This window comes from Lycium barbarum, chromosome 1 (genome assembly GCF_019175385.1).
Source record: "Lycium barbarum isolate Lr01 chromosome 1, ASM1917538v2, whole genome shotgun sequence".
Classification (NCBI taxonomy): Eukaryota; Viridiplantae; Streptophyta; class Magnoliopsida; order Solanales; family Solanaceae; genus Lycium; species Lycium barbarum.
The window spans coordinates 150,367,564-150,385,578 of NC_083337.1; the positions used below are offsets into that span (position 1 = coordinate 150,367,564).

The 18,015-nt window shown below is 41.8% G+C and overlaps 1 protein-coding gene and 1 long non-coding RNA gene across 2 annotated transcripts; one reads left to right on the plus strand and one right to left on the minus strand.

Annotated features, from left to right (window-relative positions):
• Positions 1–388: 388 nt before the first annotated feature.
• On the minus strand, positions 389–2,841 carry LOC132616304 (large ribosomal subunit protein eL20y-like). The gene is made up of 4 exons (XM_060330861.1): positions 2,837–2,841; positions 2,743–2,799; positions 2,065–2,128; positions 389–841 (listed from the first exon to the last, which is right to left on the minus strand). The coding sequence occupies exons 1-4, from the start codon at positions 2,839–2,841 to the stop codon at positions 500–502; spliced, it is 468 nt and encodes a 155-aa protein (XP_060186844.1). The 3' UTR covers positions 389–499.
• Positions 2,842–2,966: 125 nt separating this feature from the next.
• Positions 2,967–6,046, plus strand: LOC132643927 (uncharacterized). The gene is made up of 3 exons (XR_009583805.1): positions 2,967–3,767; positions 4,653–4,718; positions 5,635–6,046. It is a non-coding gene; the product is annotated as an uncharacterized LOC132643927 (long non-coding RNA).
• Positions 6,047–18,015: the final 11,969 nt, after the last annotated feature.

The window sequence follows — 18,015 nt, forward strand, 5'->3', positions numbered from 1 at the left end:
AGATATTGTAAGAAAGCAGGGAAAGTTTCCTAATATGACACCACTTTATAGATAAAGAATGGCTCCAATTTCACTGATACAGCATCTTCTGTTATTGTTAATCAGGAAAATGGTTTCACACTAGTATCTTTTCCCCATTCCCTGGCCATGATAATACTGTTGGCATCAGCTTAACCTGATACCACCATCTGTTTATCGGTTAAGTGGAATCATTCAAGTAAACTCTAAGCATAAGTTTACACCAATAGTAGTGATATCACAACACTAAAAAAAAATCCAGGCAACAAAATGACAAATGAACCTTGCGAGAACACATAAAACTTGTACTGAAACTGTCGAAGAAAACAAATTTAGAACTCAGAAAGGAAAAACTGTCTGATACCTAGAATTATAAGAAAAAAAGGACATAGGTTTTCGATTAATGTCAAACTGGCCAACTAGTGCAACAAAATTTGCATAAATGCTAAGTTGCTCCTCAATAGACTTATGACCTAACATGTTACATGAACAAGTTGGGTTTAGTAGCCTTGTATGTTGTCTTGAGTTTCCTAGAAGGTGGTCTGACTTTCTTGAACACCAACGGGAACTTGATTTTGGAATCATGGAACTGCTTGGTGCTCTCCCTCTTACACAGCTTAGCTGGAATAGTGGCTGTCTTAATGATCTGGATGCAGTGATGGCGGACCCTGCGACGTGAAGCCATCTCTGTGTACATCTGTTCCACACCTCCATTCAAAGTGGTATCACGGTACTCCTTGTACATGTTGTGATACCCAGTTCTGCTCTGATAACGCAGCCATATACCGTAGTTCTTGATCTTAGTCAGGTTCTTCTCAAAGATCTATAGTATAGAGACAAACATAACATTGCAATCAGTCATACAAAAAAGTAATATACCACTTTTAAAGTGAAGTTCAAGAATCCCCTTAACAGGGTTTTTTGGCTACCCTGCCACCTCTCACTCTCTTCCCGACTTCTCAATAACCACACATTTTCTACCGTTACTCATCCTGCCCCCAACTTGCTTCTATAATTAAACCCATCACAGGAACTTGACCCCTAATCTCCAAGAGACATGCATGAGAAGAGTAATATCACCAGAAACATCTCTTTTGTCATGCAAAACAGCAACAGTAAGTGAGTGTGTGTATAAATATATATTAGTGACAAACAGCAACGGTATAATATGTTCTGGATTCTAAGAACACCAAGCATCCTCAGCAAAATTGTACTGAAAGCAACTGCACAACTCAAAACCGAAGCATCCCTAAAACTAAACTTGCAAGGAAAACTAGGCAGACCGATAGAACAATAAAGCAAGTGCTGTCGTAACTTGTAATAGTGAGAAAAATTAAGGCGGCTTCTAACAATACAGCATGAAACATGAACAAGACAGGAGGTCTGGCTTAGACACCACTGTCATAGAAAATGGACAGGAAAATGACAACATTGAAAAGATTGGCAAACAGAACATGAAGCCAGCAATCCCATCAAATTGGCTAATATGAATCAACATTGGCAAATTTGTAACACAAAGCTTTCCAAACATAAGAGTTTTATACTTGAAATATAATGTCATATAAAGAGAACTGTCTTCACAAGGTCATAATTCAAATGCCCTCATACATTCTAATTAGCACGTCGACTATCTAGAATTCACCTCAACAAATATCGGATACAGAAATCCAATAAGCTAGTTTTCACTTTCCTATTCAACTGACTAAAAACATGTTTAAAAAACAGAAGAGGCAATGGATGCATGGTGAAACACAAAACCAAATTGGGGAACTAGAGAAAACACCAGACAACATGCCAATTTAAGCTTTACAAAGCAAAGCAAGACCCCACCCAAATAAAGGAGGGTGAAAATTAATGTAAACATGGCGGATCCTCTGAGGAACCCAACTAATTTGGCATTGAGACGCAGTTGATGGAGCGTATCACCTCAATGTACTAACTTTGAGGTGAAAAAACAAATATACAAGCAGATAACAGAAATAAAGTAAACTACTATTCATTCATCCATAAAGACACATCCAAGACGTGTAAATATCTAGATCATACCTCATTAATAGCAAGCATCTGCCCGTTCCTCTTTTTCACCTTCTTCAGCCCTCTGAAGAAGTACCTTAACATCCATTCAGTATAATTATTTCACAATACACATTCAACTATCTAATAATACGCTTCTGCCACCCGCTACATTCAGCTCGAACTATACATACAATTGAAATTTCTTAAAACTATACATAACTATACTAAGTTTGTACGCACTAGCTGCCTTAGGCTTGATATTAGGAGAGTAATAATAATAATAATAATAATAATAATATCAACAACAACAACACTAATAACCGAAGCAAAGGAAACAACACGTAATACTAAAATTGATAAATAAGATAGTAGGAGAGTAATAATAATAATACTGATAAGGGAAACTAGACAACCCAGGGTAATGTACAAGGTAAGATGTAGGTGAGCAATGTCATATCTAATCACCTTCTCCAATACTTCTTTAAAGCTAAACATAACTATACTAAGTTTGTACGCACTAGCTGCCTTAGGCTTAATAATAAAGGAAGCAAGACAACACCATATTACCTACTAACCTTCTATCCTAATACTCTGCCTCAGCAATGTACTTCTAATAACCTTTCGCCGATACTTCTTTAAAACTAAATATAAATATAATAAGTTGGTAGGCAGTAGCTACCTTCGGCTTGATGAGTAGTGGGTACTGACCAGAGCTTGGATTTAGCACGGACTTCATTGGTAGCAGCTGTATCAGGCGGGTACGAACTGTATCACCTGAAATCAAGCAAAAAAGTTGCATCACCGCATACACTTATGTGCGTGCAAGACCGACGGGAGGGGGAAGCAACTAAAGCAATTTCTTTAGGCTCCCCACAAATGAAGGCCCCAAAATTTTTTATTTTATATATTATAAAAATTATGAATACAACAACAACAACAACCCAGTGAAATCCACATCGTGGGGTCTGGGGAGGGTAGAGTGTACGCAGACCTTACTCCTACCAAGGTAGGACGGCTGTTTCCGAAAGACCCTCGGCTCAATAAAAGCATAAAAAGAAGTCAGATAAGGTTAAGAGAATCAAAGCGATATAAAATGAAATAATGCAAGCGACACAGATAACACAGGGTAATCAAATGTTACGCCCCGTATTTTTATACATTGGGACAACCCGGATTAATTATGATAATTTAGAGCCAAGACTATTCCGGGATTCGAAGTCGGGACTTTTGACCTTTGATTTTATTTCGAGGCATAAGTTATATATGGAATTATTGGCATTGAACACTTAGGAAAAATTTGGGACCACAATTCATAAATTGGAATTAAAATGTTGTGCAAAAAAATAAAAAATAAAAAATAAATTCCTTGGTGGCCATGTAAATGGGAATTGGTCCCACACATTATGTGGCCAATTTTAATTGGTCCACTCCATGTGTGGGCCAAGGACACTTGGACAACAACTATATGAGCCTAAAGTATGACCAAGTAGTCATCTTTTCCCCATTGCAAGACTTAGAAAAAAAAATCAAGGAGTTGAAGACCACCTTCAACACCCCTCTCGGCTACAAACCAAGAAAAACCAAATCCAAATCAAGCCACCCCAAAATTATTTCCTTGGTATAAATCAACTATTTAGAAGTCCCTAAGTAACGTGGAAGAGTTGTTTGGGTCATCCAACCACTAGTTGTGCCCAATTGCAAACCCTAACTATTGAAGGAAGTGAAGAAGGAAGGTAAGCATTCATTATGTTTTTGTGTTATGAAGGTTATATTCATGTTGTAGTATCTTATAGTGGTTGGAAATCATGAAATATAGTATGATTGGGAGTGGGTCGTGTGATGGGTGTTGTTGTGTTGTGATTGAAATTATGAATTAATGTTTAGTTAGTTGATTGGGATCATTGTAAGGTGAAGAACAATTGAGAATCCTCCATATATGTGTATATATAGTGTTGATTGAAATGGGTCACATTATATGACGATGAACGAATGAACGTCGCTTAATGTTTTAATCGCCGTCGCTATGAATCTTATGTTGGAAATGAATGTTTGTTGACTCAAAATGATGCTGTTAATGTGCGGACTGTTTTTTGGAGGTTATTGTATATTTATTGTAATTGGTATATTGATGAGATAGCATTGTTAGAATGTAATTTGAGGATACAAACCATGATTTGGAAATGAAGAAAAAAAAATTTAAAGGGCTGTCTCGGTTGGGGCTGTTTTCGGCCAGCTTGGAAAAAAAAAATCGGGTTGTTGGAAATGTGGTATGAATTGCTTAGAATGCCCTTGAATGTTGTTAGTATGGGTTTGGGTTAATAATCAAATGTACGAACGATATTGTGGCTTTAAAGTAAGCCATGGAATTGAATAATTGGGAAGTTGTCAAATGGCGTAAAAGAGAGCTACCATTATTATTTTGCTTTTCGGATTGGTTGTCAATGTTACTAGGTTGGTTATTGTGGTTGTTGTTGTTGATTTTGAGCGAGTTAAATTCTCGGGGTAGCCTATTTACAGGGGAAATGCTGCCCGGATTTCTGTAGAATTAAGGGCGAAATTGGAATTTAATGCCCAAAAAGTCTTTAGCTAATGTTTGGCATTTTATGGCTTGTTTGTAGACCTTGGGCAGCCCGAATCATAGTTTGGACTTAGCTTGAGTTGGATCATATTGGAGAGCGTTTGAGGTATGTAAGGCAACTTCCTTTCTTTTTGGCATGTCTTAGTTTTTATAGGCTAAATTAGAGCCTCAAGGAAACTTTCAAATCCGAAATCCGAGCATGTTATGATCCGTATATGTTCTTTGGCACTCTTATGTATGATCTGATGAAATATGAACCTTTATGTATTTGAAAAATCGCTTTTCGAACTTTGCGCAAAAAGGTTTCCCTTTAAGGAACTTCGAAATATCCGAATGCCATATCTTTCACATAAATGCTCGGATTGCTCCAATATATTTTTATAAAAGTTTGCATTACGTATAACGAGTATGTTTTCCATAAGCAGGCCCGACTTGGGTAAATTCCCATCCGTGGGTCCCGCGACTTCCTTTTATGAAATTCGGGAGATTTTGAAAGAATATGTTAAGACTATTATTCAATTTTCAAATATGATCGTTTTGCTTATGTTTGAATTTATGATATTGATTTTATGCATATGACTACTCACGACTCTATTCGTGCATTTTGTTATTCCCTTCGCCGAGTCCCGGGCCAGTTCTGTTGTCGTGCGCTTTTTGATATATTTCGGTGTTATGCTGTGTTTATGGTTCACCGTGCTCCTTGCTCGAGGGCCGGGTTCCACTTATGTTTGGCGTTATGCTGTGTTTGGCGTTATGCTGTGTTGTGATGTGTGACGGGGATTCGGAGATTTGAAACTTTCTGGTGTTATGCTGTGTTGTGGCGCCATCGACAGGCGGGCGACCACATTTTCCAGTGCCCTATGCATAATTTATACTTTGGGAATAAACATTTTGATATGTATTATTTTCTATATATCTGATTCGATTATTATTCAGATTTATTTCTGTACCTTCTGCTTTGCATACTCAGTACATATTTCGTACTGACCCCCTTCTCCGGGGGCTGCGTTTCATGCCCGCAGGTACAGACGCACAGCCTGGTGATCCACCTGTTTAGGACACCCTTTCTGCTATTCGGAGTGCTCCTCTCTTTCCGGAGCTTATACTTTTGGTATATATATTTATTAGTGCATTTGTATATATTCGTTCATGGGTACGGCGGGGCCCTGTCCCGTCATATGATTCTGTCGGTCTGTTTAGAGGTCTGTGGACATGTTTGTGGGTTAGGGTCTTTCTGTATGAATGTATGTACATGTCGTTTGGGCGATCCCATACGCCGAGGCGGCCGGTCCGCATATGTTGTTTGGGCGACCCTATACGCCGAGGCGGCCGGTCCGCATATGTTTATATATTGCTTGGTTAGCCCTGTGTGGCTTTCGTTGGTATTTTCTGCGTGCAGGGTATATTGGATAGTCCGTAAAACAAAGGAAACTCTGCCGAAATTTTTCTGGAAATTACCTAAATTTGAAATAAAGCCTTGTCAGCTTCCGCCATATACTAGAATGAGTTGATAGAATTTGAGATAATATTTAATAGATGGGTTCGGGTGCCCAGATCGGGCACTAGTCACGGCCTACGGGGTTGGGTCGTGACAGAAGTGGTATCAGAGCGGTTTGTCCTCGGAGTGTCCACAGATCGTGTCTAGTAGAGTCTTGTTTATCGGTGTGTTGTGCACCACATCTATAAACAGGAGGCTACAGGACATTTAGGATGTTGTCTTTTCTTCTGATCTTAGATCGTGCGATAGAACTGTGCTATTAGGATGATTCTGTTTTGATCTGTTGTTGTTTTTCTTTCAGTGATGCCTCCGAAAAAGGCGACGGCCGCCCAGAAGAAAAAGGGCGTAGTAGGAGAGACCAGCCGGGCTCAGAAGGGTACTCGGACCCTTGCTCAGATGATGCGTGATATTACGTCCCGGCCAGCCGACTCTGCTACGTCTTCATCGTCAGAGGAGTCTGGAGCAGCTTCACCATTAGCTCCAGGGGCTTCAGCTCCCGCGCCTCCAGCTCCTCAGCAAGGGGCGGAGGACAGGACACTGAGAGAGGCTGTGCAGTTATTGACCACTCTGGTAGCGGGACAGGCTCGCAGACGCGGGCGGAGAGATGATGATGATGACGATAGGCGTGACAGTCTGAGGGTTCGAGAGTTTCTATTATGTGGCCCTCCAGAGTTTTACGGGTCTAAGCCCGACGAGGACCCCCATGACTTTATTCGGGGGATGCGGCGCTCACTAAATTTGGTCAGGGCTTCAGAGACTGAGTCTGTTGAGTTGGCTTCGCATAGACTACGGGATGTTGCTGCTCACTGGTATGAGTCCTGGGAGCTATCCAGGGGTGAGGGTGCTACCCCAGCTACTTGGGACGAGTTCGTGACTGCTTTCACTCACCACTTTTTGCCCCCAGAGTTACGGCGAGCGCGGGTTGACCGATTTTTGCATCTGCAGCAGAGGGGTCGGAGCGTCCGTGAGTATAATATGGAGTTTGATTCTTTGGCCCGGTATGCACCTGCCATAGTAGCAGATATGGCCGATCGGATGCACAGATACGTGATGGGGTTAGACCGCTATTTGATTGATGGCTGTATGGCGGTGGCATTGCAGGCAGACATGGATATTGCCCGACTACAGGCTTATGCCCTAGGTATGGAGGACCGACATAGAGCTGATTATTCTAGCAGAGATCGGGACAGGAGGCCGCCCAAGAGGGCCAGATTCGCAGGTTATTCTGGAGATTCTCGAGGCGGACAGCCTCAGCAGCAGCAGTCAGGCAGACATCCTCCTCCGTCAGGCCGGGGTACACCCCCACAGTTTACCGGCAGGAGATCTGAGGGTGTCGGATATTCAGGGGCAGGCCCGAGCTCCAGGGCTTCAGGTTCACAGTTGAACAGAGGTTCCAGCAGTCAGATGAGGCCACCCAGACCTTTGTGTTCCTACTGTGGGAGACAGCACCCGGGAGAGTGTTTCCGAGCTACGGGTGCATGCTTTGTGTGCGGCCGTCAGGGCCATCAGATGAGAGACTGTCCGGCTAGAGGTGGTACAGGCAGTTCAGCTCAGTCTACCGGGTCAGCCGGTGGTTCATCTTCAGCCTCGGTGGCGATGCGCCCTGCGGGGCGAGGTACTCCAGCACCAGCAGGCCGCGGCAGGGGTCGTGGCGGAGCTTCGGGTTCTAGCGGTCCTTCGAACCGCATTTATGCCTTAGCCAGCAGACAGGACCAGGAGGCTTCGCCTAATGTCGTCACAGGTATATTACTGGTTTTCTCTCGTGATGTGTATGCATTGATTGATCCTGGTTCTACATTATCATTTATATCTCCACTCGTTGCTGATAAAATTGGGATAGAATCCGAACCGATAGAGCCTTTTGAGGTAGCTACACCAGTAGGGGATTCTGTTATAGCCAGTCAGATTTATAGAGATTGTTCCGTGATTATCTGTGGCCGCTGCACTAAGGCGGATTTGGTAGAGTTAGATATGATCGAGTTTGATGTGATTATGGGTATGGATTGGCTAGCTTCTTGCTATGCTAATGTTGATTGTCAAAAGAAGATAGTCCGATTCCAATTCCCAGGGGAGCCAGTTATAGAGTGGGCAGGTAATACAGTATCGCCGAGGGGTAAGTTTATTTCATACCTCAAGGCTGAGAAAATGATCAGAAAGGGGTATATTTATCATCTGGTCCGTGTTCATGATTTAGAGGCAGAGGCACCGACTCTTCAGTCAGTCCCAGTGGTTAATGAATTTGTAGATGTATTCCCAGATGAGCTTCCGGGTCTACCTCCCGAACGGGAGATAGAGTTTGCTATTGATCTGTTGCCAGACACTCAGCCTATCTCTATTCCTCCGTACAGAATGGCACCTGCAGAATTAAAAGAATTGAAAGAGCAGCTGAGAGATTTATTGGAGAAGGGTTTCATTCGGCCTAGTGCGTCACCCTGGGGAGCTCCAGTATTATTTGTGAGGAAGAAAGACGGCTCGCTGCGGATGTGCATTGATTATCGGCAGTTGAATAAGGTAACCATCAAGAATAAATATCCCCTCCCCAGGATTGATGATTTGTTTGATCAGCTGCAGGGTGCCAGGTACTTCTCGAAGATAGACCTGCGATCGGGTTACCATCAGGTACGGGTACGAGAGGCTGATATTCCCAAGACAGCATTCAGGACCCGATATGGGCACTATGAGTTCAGAGTTATGTCTTTTGGGCTGACAAATGCCCCAGCAGTATTTATGGACCTGATGAATCGGGTATTCAAACCGTTCTTGGATATGTTTGTGATCGTATTTATCGATGATATTCTGGTTTATTCTCGGTCAGAAGCAGAGCATGCAGACCATTTGAGGACGGTACTTGGCACACTTCGGCACCAGGAATTATATGCTAAATTTTCTAAGTGTGAATTCTGGTTATCTTCAGTGGCATTTCTGGGACATATTATTGGGGCTGATGGCGTCCGGGTGGATACCCAGAAGATCGAGGCCGTAAAGAATTGGCCTAGACCTACGACGCCGACAGAGGTGCGTAGCTTTCTGGGATTGGCTGGTTATTATCGGAGATTCGTGGAGAAGTTTGCTTCCATTTCAGCGCCTTTGACAAGGCTGACTCAGAAGGGAGCTAAGTTTCAGTGGTCAGATGCTTGCGAGCGTAGCTTCCAGTTGCTGAAAGAGAAGTTGACTACGGCTCCAGTCCTGACTCTTCCGGAGGGTCCAGATGGGTATGTGATTTATTGTGATGCCTCTGGTATTGGTTTGGGATGTGTGTTGATGCAGCACGGCAGGGTGATAGCTTATGCTTCCCGGCAGCTCAGAAAACATGAAAAGAATTATCCTACTCACGATTTGGAGCTGGCCGCGGTCATTCATGCTTTGAAGATGTGGAGACATTATTTATATGGGGTTCACGTTGACATTTATACAGATCATAAGAGCCTTCAGTACATCTTTAGGCAAAAGGAGCTGAACTTGCGGCAGCGGAGGTGGTTAGAGTTGCTGAAAGATTATGATGTTGACATTCTCTACCATCCTGGGAAAGCTAATGTTGTGGCGGATGCACTCAGCCGCAAGTCTATGGGCAGCCTAGCAGACGTGCCATCAGAGAGTAAAGAAATGGTTCGCGATATTCATCAGTTGGCTAGTCTTGGAGTTCGCTTGGCTGATTCTGGAGATGTTGGGGTTTCTGTTCGAGGTATTGCTGAGTCCTCTATTACAGAAGATATTAAGCGGCATCAGTATGAGGATCCTATTCTGGCAAAGTACAGAGACGCAGCGTTGGCACAGGAGAAGACTCCGTTTGAGATTTCACCTAATGGAGTGTTATTTCACAGAGGCAGATTGTGTGTACCTGACGTTGCAGGGTTGCGGCGACAGGTTATGGGCGAGGCACATTACGCCCGATATTCTGTTCACCCAGGGTCGACGAAGATGTACCATGATATCAGATGCCTATATTGGTGGGACGGTATGAAAAGAGATATAGCAGAGTTCGTTGCTCAGTGTCCAAATTGCCAGCAGGTTAAGATTGAGCACCAGAAGCCCGGTGGGCTATTACAGGAGATAGAGATACCGACGTGGAAGTGGGAGATCATTAATATGGACTTTATTACAGGTCTACCTCGCACTCCACGGAGGTATGATTCTATTTGGGTTATTGTTGATCGGCTGACGAAATCAACCCATTTTCTTCCGGTTCGGACCACCTATTCAGCTGAGGATTATGCCAGGCTTTATGTCAGGGAGATTGTACGACTTCATGGAGTTCCTGTGTCTGTTATTTCCGATAGAGGTGCCCAGTTTACAGCTAAGTTCTGGAGATCGTTTCAGGAGGGATTGGGGACCCAGGTGAGCCTGAGTACAGCCTTCCATCCCCAGTCCGACGGACAGGCCGAGCGCACTATTCAGACATTGGAAGATATGTTGCGTGCCTGTGCTATTGATTTCAGGGGTAGCTGGGACGATCATTTACCGCTTGTTGAGTTTGCGTATAATAACAGCTACCACTCCAGTATTCAGATGGCACCATATGAGGCTTTGTATGGCAGGAAGTGTAGATCACCGATCGGTTGGTTTGATGTTGGGGAGACTGAGTTGATTGGCCCAGATGTGGTCCAGCAGGCCGTGGATAAGGTGAAACGTATTCGAGAAAGATTGTTGGCAGCCCAGAGCCGACAGAAATCTTATGCCGATAAGCGACGTCGACTGTTAGAGTTTCAGATTGGCGATTGGGTGTTCCTGAAAGTGTCACCGATGAAAGGTGTTATGCGATTTGGCAAGAAAGGAAAGCTCAGTCCGAGATATATTGGGCCTTATCTGATTATTCGCAAAATAGGCAAGGTGGCCTACGAATTGGATTTGCCAACTGACTTGGGAGCGGTTCACCCGGTATTCCATGTTTCCATGCTTCGTAAGTGTATTGGTGACCCTTCCAGAATTTTTCCTTCAGATGAGATACAGGTCACAGAGGAGCTATCTTACGAGGAGCAGCCTATAGTCATATTGGATCGTCAGGTGAGAAAGTTGCGGAATAAAGATGTGGCTTCGGTTAAAGTGCTGTGGCGGAATAATAACCGCGAAGAAATGACCTGGGAGGCTGAGGAGCAGATGAAGGAAAAGTATCCTCACTTATTCCCAGTACCTTCAGGTAATTCAAATTCTTTGTCTGACTATGTTGATTTATGAATGATTTGTATATGATGGCTATAAAAGCAACTCCCCCGGATTTGAGTAAGATCCGTAGAACTAATTCAACATTCGAGGACGAATGTTCTTAAGGGGGGGAGGATGTTACGCCCCGTATTTTTATACATTGGGACAACCCGGATTAATTATGATAATTTAGAGCCAAGACTATTCCGGGATTCGAAGTCGGGACTTTTGACCTTTGATTTTATTTCGAGGCATAAGTTATATATGAAATTGTTGGCATTGAACACTTAGGAAAAATTTGGGACCACAATTCATAAATTGGAATTAAAATGTTGTGCAAAAAAATAAAAAATAAAAAATAAATTCCTTGGTGGCCATGTAAATGGGAATTGGTCCCACACATTATGTGGCCAATTTTAATTGGTCCACTCCATGTGTGGGCCAAGGACACTTGGACAACAACTATATGAGCCTAAAGTATGACCAAGTAGTCATCTTTTCCCCATTGCAAGACTTAGAAAAAAAAATCAAGGAGTTGAAGACCACCTTCAACACCCCTCTCGGCTACAAACCAAGAAAAACCAAATCCAAATCAAGCCACCCCAAAATTATTTCCTTGGTATAAATCAACTATTTAGAAGTCCCTAAGTAACGTGGAAGAGTTGTTTGGGTCATCCAACCACTAGTTGTGCCCAATTGCAAACCCTAACTATTGAAGGAAGTGAAGAAGGAAGGTAAGCATTCATTATGTTTTTGTGTTATGAAGGTTATATTCATGTTGTAGTATCTTATAGTGGTTGGAAATCATGAAATATAGTATGATTGGGAGTGGGTCGTGTGATGGGTGTTGTTGTGTTGTGATTGAAATTATGAATTAATGTTTAGTTAGTTGATTGGGATCATTGTAAGGTGAAGAACAATTGAGAATCCTCCATATATGTGTATATATAGTGTTGATTGAAATGGGTCACATTATATGACGATGAACGAATGAACGTCGCTTAATGTTTTAATCGCCGTCGCTATGAATCTTATGTTGGAAATGAATGTTTGTTGACTCAAAATGATGTTGTTAATGTGCGGACAGTTTTTTGGAGGTTATTGTATATTTATTGTAATTGGTATATTGATGAGATAGCATTGTTAGAATGTAATTTGAGGATACAAACCATGATTTGGAAATGAAGAAAAAAAAATTTAAAGGGCTGTCTCGGTTGGGGCTGTTTTCGGCCAGCTTGGAAAAAAAAAAAATCGGGTTGTTGGAAATGTGGTATGAATTGCTTAGAATGCCATTGAATGTTGTTAGTATGGGTTTGGGTTAATAATCAAATGTACGAACGATATTGTGGCTTTAAAGTAAGCCATGGAATTGAATAATTGGGAAGTTGTCAAATGGCGTAAAAGAGAGCTACCATTATTATTTTGCTTTTCGGATTGGTTGTCAATGTTACTAGGTTGGTTATTGTGGTTGTTGTTGTTGATTTTGAGCGAGTTAAATTCTCGGGGTAGCCTATTTACAGGGGAAATGCTGCCCGGATTTCTGTAGAATTAAGGGCGAAATTGGAATTTAATGCCCAAAAAGTCTTTAGCTAATGTTTGGCATTTTATGGCTTGTTTGTAGACCTTGGGCAGCCCGAATCATAGTTTGGACTTAGCTTGAGTTGGATCATATTGGAGAGCGTTTGAGGTATGTAAGGCAACTTCCTTTCTTTTTGGCATGTCTTAGTTTTTATAGGCTAAATTAGAGCCTCAAGGAAACTTTCAAATCCGAAATCCGAGCATGTTATGATCCGTATATGTTCTTTGGCACTCTTATGTATGATCTGATGAAATATGAACCTTTATGTATTTGAAAAATCGCTTTTCGAACTTTGCGCAAAAAGGTTTCCCTTTAAGGAACTTCGAAATATCCGAATGCCATATCTTTCACATAAATGCTCGGATTGCTCCAATATATTTTTATAAAAGTTTGCATTACGTATAACGAGTATGTTTTCCACAAGCAGGCCCGACTTGGGTAAATTCCCATCCGTGGGTCCCGCGACTTCCTTTTATGAAATTCGGGAGATTTTGAAAGAATATGTTAAGACTATTATTCAATTTTCAAATATGATCGTTTTGCTTATGTTTGAATTTATGATATTGATTTTATGCATATGACTACTCACGACTCTATTCGTGCATTTTGTTATTCCCTTCGCCGAGTCCCGGGCCGGTTCTGTTGTCGTGCGCTTTTTGATATATTCCGGTGTTATGCTGTGTTTATGGTTCACCGTGCTCCTTGCTCGAGGGCCGGGTTCCACTTATGTTTGGCGTTATGCTGTGTTTGGCGTTATGCTGTGTTGTGATGTGTGACGGGGATTCGGAGATTTGAAACTTTCTGGTGTTATGCTGTGTTGTGGCGCCATCGACAGGCGGGCGACCACATTTTCCAGTGCCCTATGCATAATTTATACTTTGGGAATAAACATTTTGATATGTATTATTTTCTATATATCTGATTCGATTATTATTCAGATTTATTTCTGTACCTTCTGCTTTGCATACTCAGTACATATTTCGTACTGACCCCCTTCTCCGGGGGCTGCGTTTCATGCCCGCAGGTACAGACGCACAGCCTGGTGATCCACCTGTTTAGGACACCCTTTCTGCTATTCGGAGTGCTCCTCTCTTTCCGGAGCTTATACTTTTGGTATATATATTTATTAGTGCATTTGTATATATTCGTTCATGGGTATGGCGGGGCCCTGTCCCGTCATATGATTCTGTCGGTCTGTTTAGAGGTCTGTGGACATGTTTGTGGGTTAGGGTCTTTCTGTATGAATGTATGTACATGTCGTTTGGGCGATCCCATACGCCGAGGCGGCCGGTCCGCATATGTTGTTTGGGCGACCCTATACGCCGAGGCGGCCGGTCCGCATATGTTTATATATTGCTTGGTTAGCCCTGTGTGGCTTTCGTTGGTATTTTCTGCGTGCAGGGTATATTGGATAGTCCGTAAAACAAAGGAAACTCTGCCGAAATTTTTCTGGAAATTACCTAAATTTGAAATAAAGCCTTGTCGGCTTCCGCCATATACTAGAATGAGTTGATAGAATTTGAGATAATATTTAATAGATGGGTTCGGGTGCCCAGATCGGGCACTAGTCACGGCCTACGGGGTTGGGTCGTGACATCAAAGCACAGGAAATAACAGATAATAACAGAAATCTGAGCAGAAGAAATTATATTGTGATAATGCGACTACTAATAAGAACGGAAAACGAGACTATCTACTAGTCTTCTACCCTAATTTGGGTCCTCCAACCCCTCCTATCTAAGGTCATATCCTCGGTAAGCTGTAGTTGCGCCATGTCGTGTCTAATTACCTCTCCCCAATACTTCTTCGGTCTACCCCTACCTCGTGTGAAACCATCCATGGCCAACCTCTCACACCTCCGCACTGGAGCATCTGTGTCTCTCCTCTTCACATGCCCAAACCATCTCAATCTCGCTTCTCGCATCTTATCTTCCACCGAGGCCACCCCCACCTTATCCCGAATATGCTCATTCCTAATCCTGTCACTCCTGGTGTGGCCACACATCCATCTTAACATTCTCATCTCGGCAACTTTCATCTTTTGAACGTGAGAGATCTTAACCGGCCAACACTCCGCCCCATACAACATAGTCGGTCTAACCACCACTTTGTAGAACTTGCCCTTAAGTTTTGGTGGCACCTTCTTGTCACATAGCACTCCGGAAGCAAGCCTCCATTTCATCCACCCTGCCCCAATACGATGTGTGACATCATCGTCAATCTCCCTGCGGCTTTGCAGAATAGACCCAAGGTACTTGAAATTACTTTTCTTCTGGACGGCCTGGGTACCAAGTCTCACTTCCAAGCCATCCTCCTGAGGTGCTTCACTGAACTTACACTCCAAGTACACTGTCTTGGTTCTACTCAGCTTAAACCCTTTAGACTCTAGAGTATGTCTCCAACTCTCCAGCTTAGCGTTAACTCCGCTACGAGTCTCGTCGATCAGGACTATGTCGTCCGCGAACAACATACACCATGGCACCTCACCTTGAATTTGCCGTGTCAATTCATCCATCACCAAAGCAAATAAAAACGGACTAAGAGTTGATCCTTGATGCAACCCCATCACAACTGGAAAGTGCTCTGAGTCTCCTCTTACTGTCCTTACCCTGGTTTTGGCTCCCTCATACATGTCCTTGATCACCCTAATGTACGCCACAGGTACACTTTTAGCCTCCAAGCATTTCCATAGGATCTGTCTTGGAACTTTGTCATAAGCCTTTTCTAGGTCGATGAATACCATGTGTAAGTCTTTCTTCCTCTCCCTATACTGCTCCACCAACCTTCTCACAAGATGGATGGCTTCTGTAGTTGAGCGTCCCGGCATGAATCCGAACTGGTTCTCTGAAATAGACACACCTCTCCTCACCCTCATCTCCACCACCCTTTCCCACACTTTCATAGTATGGCTTAGCAGCTTGATACCTCTATAGTTGTTGCAACTCTGGATATCTCCCTTATTCTTGTATAGAGGGATCATTATACTCGCCCTTCATTCTTCGGAAATCAATGCTGTCTTAAAGATGACATTAAACAACCTAGTCAGCCACTCCAAACCTGCCGGGCCCACGCTCTTCCAGAATTCCCCAGGAATCTCGTCAGGTCCGGTCGCTCTTCCCCTGCGCATCCTACGAATAGCACCCTTAACCTCGTCAACCTTAATACTCCTGCATTACCCAAAATTGTGACGCCTTCCTGTATGTTCTAATTCTCCCAACACAATGTCTCTGTCCCCTTCTTCATTCAAGAGTTTGCAGAAGTATGCCTGCCATCTCCGTCTAATGAGAGTCTCCTCTACCAATACTTTGCCATGCTCGTCCTTGATGCACTTTACTTGATCCACATCACGTGTCTTTCTCTCCCTCGCCTTGGCTAGCCTGAACAATTTCTGGTCCCCTCCTTTCTCTTCTAGTTCAGCATACATGCGTTCAAAAGCTGCCGTTTTTGCCGTCGAAACCGCCAACTTCGCCTCCTTTCTCGCCATCTTATAAAGTTCTGTATTCGTCCACTTCTCCACCTCATCCTTGCTTTCTATCAACTTCGCATATGCCACCTTCTTCGCTTCCACCTTCCCTTGAACTTCTCCATTCCACCACCAGTCCCCTCGATGCTGACCACGACTACCTGTCGAGACCCCCAACACTTCCCTTGCTACCACCCTAATGCAACTAGCCGTCTTATCCCACATACTAGCCAAAGAGATTATATTTATACTTCTTTTCTTGAAATGTTATAGAGGTTATTGAAATAAATAATTTCAATTTTATACTCTTTCCGTCCCCATTTATGTGACATTTTTTCCTTTTTAGTTAGCAAAAGAATGACATCTTTTCATATTTGATAAAAATATAATTTTATAACATTCTACAATTTATGAGATGTTATAACCACAAAATTTCTATGGCGTGGTTTAAACCAAAACATTTTAAAAAAAAAATCTTTCTTTTTCTCGTATACTTCGTGTCCACTCAAACACATTCACATAAATTAGAGAGTAATAAACATTATGCAATATCTAAAAGTGAACAAACTCAAGACGACTTTGAAAATTTTAAGATGTAGTCTCTTCTAGAATTGATTATTTCTTATTAATAGTGGATTAAACCATTTTTTTCACTTCAACATACACTTGAATTGTTTTAAATGTATGAAATTATTTGAAATCTACTCAGGGATACAAAATTGAAATTATAAAAATAGTATTGTAACCATCTATATATGTTTCTTATACAAATATTTATTTAAATTTTACTGAATAGAGCTACTAAATATTTCTAATAGTGGGAGCTAGCATGTGACTGAGTGAATAATCAAAATAGGTACAAGATGGTTTGTATACCCTCTTCACAAAAAAACAAAGAATTAGAATAAATATATTTAAAATTTTATTAGCTACATTTAAGGCCTCTTACAGAGGTTTGGCTTTAGGCCACGGATTTAGTTGAACCGCCCCTGCGTGCGTATACTGTGTATTTGCTACAAACCCAGAATGTAGCTATGTTTCTTAATTTTTGAAACTATAGCTATGTATCGTAGATAAAGTCTAAATATTTGTCACGTCGCGTAATTTTTACTTTTTTCATGTCGTGGAATAGAATATTTATCCTTTATTCCCTCCTTACAAAATTATACTGCATATAATTCCTCCTTACAAATTATAGTGCAGCAATGTATATTGCATACTTTGGGGTGTATAATTTACATATTCATACACTTTAATGGTACACTAACTAAAAAAAAAATTGAATCACACGGTTGTAAATAATATCATCATGGTATACAATATTTGAATTGTATATCAGAGAGAGATACAACGTACATAATTGCTGGTTATTTTGTAGTAGATATTTTTTTTTGGAATATGATAACTTTTTATTTTTAAATAGACTTTTTGCGCAATTTGTTTTGACTGTCTGGATCACCGTGTAAACGTCCCAAAATTTAATACATTATTTCTTTTTTGAAAAGGATACAGTAAAATAACTTTTATAAGTTTCTTTTGTTGAAGAAAAGTTCGCTACGAGGCAATAGGAGAAGAGAGACCATGAACATTATATTCACTCCTATTATGTGAAAGATCCCATCTGTACGACTAAATTATAAGCTATTTAATTAACAAATTATTTAAAGTCTCTTAAGGAGGAAATAAGGAAGGCTTTTTTTGTTTTTTATATTGTCAAGAAAATA

Excerpts from the sequence above, each read along its gene's own strand:
- LOC132616304 (XM_060330861.1), bottom strand. Across the intron at positions 2,129-2,742 it reads CGTGCTAAATCCAAGCTCTG|GTACTTCTTCAGAGGGCTGA; the intron begins GTCAGTACCCAC and ends ATGGATGTTAAG. Across the intron at positions 842-2,064 it reads AGATGCTTGCTATTAATGAG|ATCTTTGAGAAGAACCTGAC; the intron begins GTATGATCTAGA and ends TCTATACTATAG.